Here is an 8,688-nt window from a genome sequence, read left to right as displayed (position 1 = left end):
GAGAGAGAGAGAGAGAGAGAGAGAGCAGGGGAGGTACAGAGAGAGGAGGGTACAGATGATCTGAAGCAGGATCCGCACTGAAAGCAGAGAGCCTGCTGCGGGGTTCGAACTCACAAACCATGAGATCATGACCTGAGCTAAAGTCAGACACTCAACCAACTGAGCCACACAGGTGCCCCACCCTGTAACAACTCTCAACAAATATTTATTAACACCTTGAAACAAGTACTTGGTGAGGTGCGAAAGATATGAAGACAGAATACAAATCTAGCCAAGAGGTATAGGGTGCCTGGCTGGCTCTGTCAGTGGGGCATGTGACTCTTGATCTAGGGGTTGCAAGTTCAAGCCCCATGTTGGGTGTAGAGAATACTTAAAATAATAAAATCTTTAAAACAAAAACAGTCTAACGAGAGGTAAATGAGCAACTAAAATTAAAAAAAGGAGAGTAAATCATACATCAGCACATACTATTAAATTGAATATGGAGCAAAAGGGTCAGCAGAACATGAGAATTCTAGAAAAGGAAATAGCAATGAAATGACCTTAAAGAGAATGGATCATTTGAAGAAATGAAAGAAGTTCAGTACAACTATCACAAAGGAGTACTATCAGAGCAAGGAAGAAGATGTGAGACACTCTTTAAGGATGGCTGAAAATGCATGCACCTGGGTGGCTCAATCAGTTAAGCATCTGACTCTTGGTTTCAGCTTAAGTCACCATCTCATGATTCGTGGGTCTGAGGGGTCTGAGCCCTGCACTGGGTTCTGTGCTAGCAGCATGGAGCCTGCTTGGGATTCTCTCTCTCTCTCTCTCTCTCTCTCTCTCTCTCTCTCTCTCTCTGCCCTTCTCCCCTCTCATGCTGTCCCTCTCTCAAAATTAAATAAATAAACTTAAAAAAATATTTTTTTTAAAGGATGGCTGAAAATGATGCTGGAAAAATACAGTGAGGGGATCAGTTCACAAAAGATCTAATGAACCTGGATTCAACAACTGTGCTAAATTCACTTCTTAATTCTAAAGTTTATAGGTTCTTTTGCATTTTCCATATATACAATCAAGTTATCGATGAATAAAGACAATTTTACATCTTTCATTCTAGTATTTACACCTTTTATTTATTTTTCTTGCCTACTGTAATGTCTAGGACCTACATTCAAAGATAAATAAAAGTTGTGGTAGAAGCTATCCCAAACTCAGCAGAAAGTATTTAATATATCACTATTAAGTATAATGTAAGCTGTAGGTTTTTTATAATCTTTATCATACTGAGGATGTTTCTATCCTAATTTGTGGAAAGGTTTTTTTAATCATAAATGATTACTGAATTTTATCAAAGGTTTTTTCCACTTCTAATAAGATGCTCATCTGGATTTTCTTCTTTGTTCTATTAATACAAATTACACTGAATGATCTGAATGATTTTCAAATGTTTACTCGGTCATGATATATCATTCTTTGCATATATCACTGGATTCTAGTTGGTAATATTTATATGTAAATTACATCAAGAAAGAAAGAAAAGAGAAGAAGAGGGAGAGGGGAGGGAGAGAAGATAAGAAGGGAGTAGGCAGAGAGGGAGAACGAATTGTTGGGTATGAGAAGGTAAGATTAAGAAAAACAAGTTAGTATAGAGGTGCCAGGGTGGCTCAGTTACTTAAGTCCAACTCTTGATCTCAGCTCAGGTCACGATCTCACAGTTCATGGGATGGAGCCCCACACTGGGCTCTGAGCTGACAGAGCAGAGCATGCTTGGAATTCTCTTGTGCACTCATGCATGCACGTGTATGCTCTCTTTCTCAAAATAAATAAACATTTTTTTTTAAAAATAAGGGAAAAAAAAGAAAAACATGATAATAGAAAAGAATTATTCAACAGAAGAGTTTATAATCCTGAGGGAGACAATCTCCCAAAAAGAACAGGAAAGAAATTGTTTTTTAAAACTGATCATTCTAGGGGCACTTGGGTAGCTCAGTTGGTTGAGCATCCGACCCAACTTCAGCTCAGGTCATGATCTCATGGTTCATGAGTTCAAGCCCTGCATTGGGCTCTGTGCTGACAGTTCAGAGCCTAGAGCCTACTTCAGATTCTGTGTCTCCCTCTTGCTCTGCCCGCCCCCCCCCTTCATGCTCTGCCTCTCTCTCTCTCTCTCTCTCAAAAATAAACATTAAAAAATAAAAATTTGGGGCGCCTGGGTGGCGCAGTCGGTTAAGCGTCCGACTTCAGCCAGGTCACGATCTTGCGGTCCGTGAGTTCGAGCCCCGCGTCAGGCTCTGGGCTGATGGCTCAGAGCCTGGAGCCTGTTTCCGATTCTCTGTCTCCCTCTCTCTCTGACCCTCCCCCGTTCATGCTCTGTCTCTCCCTGTCCCAAAAATAAATAAACGTTGAAAAAAAAATTTTTTTTAATAAAAATTAAAAAAATAAAAAATAAAATTAATCATTCTAGGGAGTATAACAGCCAAATAATGTAAGTACCTGAGAGAACAAATAAAACTAAAAGAAGGTATCAAAAAATAAATTTAAAGAAATTTTCTAAAACTGCACTAATTTTCATCCTCACTGAAGGGGCCCAGGACAATGTATGAGCTAAGAAACATCATTGTAAAGTTTGAGAACACTGGGAACAAGACTAACATTATGCTAGTTCCCAGAGAAAAACAAGCCATAGACAAAGAAAAAGGTATCAAAATGGCTTCAGACTCTTCAACCATAACACTAGATGAATGCCTTAAAAATTCTGAACACCATTTACAAAAAAGTATTTGTTAGCCAGCCAAATTAGCAATCAAGAATTAAGAAAGAATAAAGACAACTTCAGACAAACGAGATTTACCACACATCTTTTTTCCAGAAGCTACTAAAGAACTTACTCCATCAAAATGATCACACAAAGCAAAATGGATGAAAGAGAGGGATGGGGTATTCTATTTTCCATTACAAATTTTATGTGATCAGTCACATGTAGAACTTCAGTGAAAACAAACCTAAAAATTAATCAAATACAACAAAAGTGATACATATGTAACTTTTGCACAAGAACATTTAGCTGTGTGAAATTACATTTTAAATATAATATTATACTTTTAAATATTATATTATAGAAGAGAAATCTTTTTTAATTAGATAAAATAAATTAAGCATATTCAAATTCTACTACCAACAATAACTTTTATAGCTTTATACTCTCTCACGAAGTATTTCTGCCCAAAGTAAAAGTTGAAAAACGTGGGAAATTAATAACTGACATATATAAAAGAGCTTCATAAATGAACTGAAAGGAGAAAAATCTGCCTCTGAATTACATACAAAAGAAACAAAGACATAGCAGAGTCTTTTAATAATAAAGTTGTTCTTGAGTCCAACTACCCAAAGAGAAGGCTGGCTACTCCAAAAACCTTCCAGAAAAAGATGTTCAACAATCTTCCTTGTTAAAGGATTTCACCAAAACTCAAATGCAATAAAAATCAGAGCAAGAGAGAGTGAGAGAGAGCAAAGGAGAGACAGCTGAACTCTGGATGTGTCATACAGCCCAATAACAAGGAGAAAAATCTCTACATGACTGCAGGATGCTGTTGCCTTGTTACCTCCACCCTTCCCATTTCAATTAAGCAGATTTAATCGCTAAATTGATCCCTGACATTACTTACACATATGGTTAGTGCATAACGCACACAGTAGTAAGTTTTAATGAACTTCATTCTCACCAGTTTACAGAATTATAAGCTAAATGAAGTATTATAAGGAAGATTATCCAACTTCTAGTAAACTTTAAAAACAGAATTAGACTTTTTAATATCCTCTTTTTAAAAAGATTTTAGAGTATGCAAACAAGATTAAAATGACTATGTTTTCATTGCTCGTGCAAAAACATTCTGAGTGAACACAGGCAAATTAATGAGAAAACATATCACTAAAGAGTCAGGAGTTATTAGGCACCCAAATAGCATATTTAATTTAAACACATATTTGACTTTTTAAATCAAAACATACATAATATTTAAATACAACATTAAGAAGTTTTCATTTTTAAAGCAGAGATTAAAGGTCAAAAGCCCGAAACTGTACTTCTGACAAGGCTGGAAATGTAGACAGCAGACTTATCCACAAGCGAGATAATGGTGAAAACCAAGCTCTCCAAGGCAGTTTAAGAATAACTGCGAAGAAGAGCAAAGACATGAGAACAACAGAGACTTGGGGAATACCCACAGAAGAAAGCTAAGCCAGAAGCATAACAAAAGCAGTACAGTCAGCAAGGAAGGGATCTGGGAAGAGTGATGCCATGAAAACCAAGAGAGAAGAGGGTTTCAAGAAAGAGCCAGCAAAGTCAGAGGCTAAATTGAGATCAAAGAGGATGAAGATAAATCAAAACCACAGTAGAATGTGAATGGCCATATTGAATTGGTTAAGATTACCTATTTCCATCTCAACTGACAGAACAAGAATTTATCTTGTGGGGAGGAAAGGATGGGCATGGACACTTGGAGGAAAACAGACTTTAGTTATCATTCTTGCTGTCTGTAGTCCAAGACCAATAAAAGAGAAACTCCTAAATGATTTGTTTCTTCTTAAGGGCTACACTCACCAAACTGTGGAGCAGGCAAGATTCTAGCCGCTCGAATGGGGCCATGTCGAACAGAAAAGAGCTCCTGTGCTTCCCCACTGATCTGCATGAGAAGACAAAAAATTTCCGTAAATGAAAATACAGGTCAGAACATGATTATATGAAAACAAGATCTCCTAAATTTTATCACAACTTTTTGTCTGAAATGTAATATATGTACACACAGAGACACACACATTTATGGTTGTTCATACACATTCAGCATATTCATATTTAAATTACCACAAATATTTTTAGAAAATGATAAGAGCACACACTTAATATAAACAGGAAAATGAATGATCTGCTCTTAAAGTCTATAATTCTTATCTTTAAGAAACTCCTGTTAGTCTGCTCAGTTCCTGCATGATTGCCTTTCATTTTAGAGCAGAGCAACTATGATTTTTTTAATTAGTACCAGGTGTTCCACGTAACAAAAAGGTAAATATTCTTAGTATTCTGAAAAACAGAACTTAAATGCAGTAATTTCTGCAAATATGTTGTAAAGGAGAAAAAGCAAAACATACTGCAAAGAACACATAGTGGAACATGAATAACCTGTGCACCAGGTTATGGTTCTGCAACTACCTTCCTGTTAACGACTTTGAATAAATCATTTAGCATCTATAAACCTATATATTTCTCTTTTTTTAATATATTTCGAATTAAAATCATAGATATTTAAGGTGTACAACATGATGGTTTCATATGCATACATAATAAAATTATTACTGCAGTCATTTCCTCCTTTTTTGTATGATGAGAACACATGAAATCTACCCTCAACATTTTTAAAGTATTCAACACAGTGTTATTAACTACAGGCATCATGCCTGAACATTATATCTCTAGACTTACTCATCCTACATAATTGCAACTCTGTACCCTTTGACCAACATCTCTCCACTCCCCTCACCTCCCATAAGCCTGTATTATTTTGCATTTATAAACTTAAAAGGTAAAGGTGCCAAAGAACCTCAAAATACTAATCATTTCAATATTCTATGAATTAAAGAAGTAATATGTAAGCATCTTTAAATGTCATCATTTTTATTACACACATAGATCAAACACTGTATGAATGTTCGTTTTGAGTCATATCAGATTTATTCCTCAGATATAAAGAGTACAGTAGTATATTAATCCAAAGGTAAAAGGGTATGACAATATATGTGTCAAGTGCAAAAACAACTGCTTTTCCAAATTAGTGGTTCAAGAGAACAGTTTGCTGCTAATTGAAGTATTGAGCAGATTAAACTAGAATTAGTTAAGACTGCTTTAAGTGATAATTTAGTCCCCAATACATTTTCATAACTCTCAAGCGTTTGATGGAATATGTGATATCAGATGGGGAAAATGGCCAATATTATAAAACTAGTTCTAAATACTCAAGAACTTACAACACATGTAATAAACATTCAATAAGAGAAACATGCAGATGGTAGTTTTTTTTCAATAGGGCCTGCCAAACAAGCAGTTTAAAATATAAACAACATATATAAGATAAAAGGCTTATAAAGCTTTCAATATTAAACTGTAAATCTGCAGCACTTCCTTTAACTACTTTTTCAGATCTTCAGCTTCTCTTCTGTCTGAATTTAAGGACTGCAAACCATAAATATTTTGTTTCTTATAAATGTTAACTTATGGTGATGCCTAAAGAGCCATCATATTCATTTTGCCTATAAAAATTACTATAAACTTATTCGCTGGCCACAATGGCAAATCTCTCTATAGCACTTGGGATGCAGGTTTGAGGAATGCTAGGCTCTTCTCACCAACTGTGCAACAACAGCACCACCTATCACCAATTAAACACACCAAACTATAAACTCAGTATAGCAAAAGATAAGAATTTAGCTCTCTACAAACTCCTTTGTGAACATTAATTTTCTACATGAAAAACATGGCCATTATATACTATAGCTCTTAAGTCTACAGTTTAATATTATAGAACAGAATTTAAAATTTAGAAAAAGCCTTAAAAGGTCACTTTGTTCAACCTCCCACCCAACACAGGAATCACACATTCTCTAAAATCTAAAATGTATGATCTTGCTGATATTAAGCACACTTTTGCTGAAAGGTACGTCACTAATGTAATACATTTATATTATAGAGTTATTATTAGCTATCTCCACCAAAATGGGGATATAAAAATGGATAAATAATATTCTTCAATATACAGACTATTCTACTTACAAGGAAATAAAAAATTATAAAACAATATTGTAGAAGTTGCACTGAAATTGTAATTCAGAGCAATGAAAAACACTTCTCACTCTAACAAATATACATTCATACTTTTAACAAATCATAATATTCTAACACAAAATCTGCTGTGTACTATTTTGGCCATATTCCACAGATCTAGCATTTAGCTTTTGGTTCTATCAAATAAAGCCTTAAAGTAAAGTAAAATAAAAAATAAAAGTCTAATCATATTTAACTGACCTATGTGTACTAAATTATACTAAATAATAAAGAACAAGGCAAACCTGTCTTGGCATTCTCACAATATGATAAACATTTGTTAACACTGGATTTAATTCACATGAGCTTTACTCTGACATTGAAAAACATTTTGAAATCTGAACACACCATGCTCTCCAGCATAACAGCTTTCAAAACAGACCTAAATGCTCTATTCTATTCTAAGCTTCTACTCTAAATCCCTCTTTAAATATACCGCAAAAGGTAAGAAAAAACATTAGGACTGATTACAAAATGCATCCCACATTTATTACCCATCCTTTATTACCTCTAAGTTAAGATCCTTGAATCTTTAATTGTAACATAAGGGAAGGGAGGGATGAAGAAACATTCTGTCACTATTTACAAATATTTGTGACTATGTTAAAATCAACATTGTTAGAAGCAGAATTCCAAAGTATCCTAAGTGAGTCTCAAATGCCAAACTTCTGAGATGAGAGAACTCTCCAAATAATGTGTACAAATGCTACACTGGAATACTATTTCAGAAGAGTGCCAACAAAGTGTGTACAGATAAGACGTGCACATTTTAGAAAGAACACAAGTTGGATATGTCCTTACAGGCTCGGCTTTAGCTGCTGCTTTCAATTGCCTCTAATAATTTTATACAGCATGTTCACTGGTAATTCTGCTCTCAAATAAATGCGTGTCAAAACTGATTAAGTTTTTAAAGGCTTTCAAAGTGATTTTTACATTTCTTAAAAAAGAGCTCACTGAAAATGGGGAAAAAAATCTCAGAGATGAGGATTTTATATATCCTGACAAGAATTACCAGGAGCGTTAAGTTCATTTTTAAACCAACAATAATAATAAATACAAGGGCAGAACTACAAGGAAGGAGTTGTACCAAGCAATGTTCCAACTTCCTGGCAACTGTGGTAACTTGGGGAGAGGAGCAAACAGGGAGGAAACCTCTCCAAGAGTTCCTCATGGGTCTCTGCCTTTGTTCTTACTGGCATTTTAATTTCTGATGACAGACTTTTGTTGTTTGGAGCATAAACCGGACGTACCAGTTTGGAGGCACAATAAGGAGAACAAAGAATGATTTGTTCACACTGTAGGAAAAAAATCTTTTCCAACCATAGAAAATAGCTTTCGCATGGTGAAAATATGCAAATTACATACCAAACCAAAAAAGTGGGGGGGAGAGTACAAGTTTAGAATCTCACAACTCAATCTAAGGCAAAGGGAAATTATAACAGCCGAGACAATACACACAGGGAAAGGGCTATAAAAGTTGTAGGAGTTTATAACTACCTCTAGAAAATTCTAAAAGCAAATGAAGGTCATCTAGCCCTCAGAACCAAACTTGTTTCTGAAATCATGATGACTTTTCAAAGATATATGACTACAAAATAGAAAAGTCAATCAAATACCATGGACAATAATAATGCTTTATGACACAGAATTAGGACAAGAGTACATATTTACACCCTCAACTTCCCTTTTAGATACTAGTCAAATGGAGAATTGTGTCTGCAGTTAATTCTTTTTATCAAACATTGTTGAATAACAGACACAGAAATAACACCTCAATCATACATATATGTACAGCTTAATGAATTTTCCATGTTAAAATACCTCTGTTACCAGCACAG

At 35.0% G+C, this 8,688-nt stretch overlaps 1 protein-coding gene across 1 annotated transcript in view; it reads right to left on the bottom strand.

Annotated features, from left to right (window-relative positions):
• BCAS3 (BCAS3 microtubule associated cell migration factor) overlaps positions 1-8,688 on the bottom strand; it is a 632,238-nt gene that overhangs the window by 573,535 nt on the left and 50,015 nt on the right. Inside the window, exon 8 of the mRNA XM_040497881.1 lies at positions 4,580-4,661. Within this exon, the coding sequence (XP_040353815.1) occupies positions 4,580-4,661 (82 nt within the window). The remainder of the gene's footprint in view (positions 1-4,579; positions 4,662-8,688) is intronic.

This window comes from Herpailurus yagouaroundi, unplaced genomic scaffold (genome assembly GCF_014898765.1).
Source record: "Herpailurus yagouaroundi ecotype Mexico unplaced genomic scaffold, PumYag 189, whole genome shotgun sequence".
Taxonomy (NCBI): Eukaryota; Metazoa; Chordata; class Mammalia; order Carnivora; family Felidae; genus Herpailurus; species Herpailurus yagouaroundi.
Note: the sequence above shows the minus strand (reverse complement) of the source record. Positions and strands in the feature narration are given on the sequence as shown.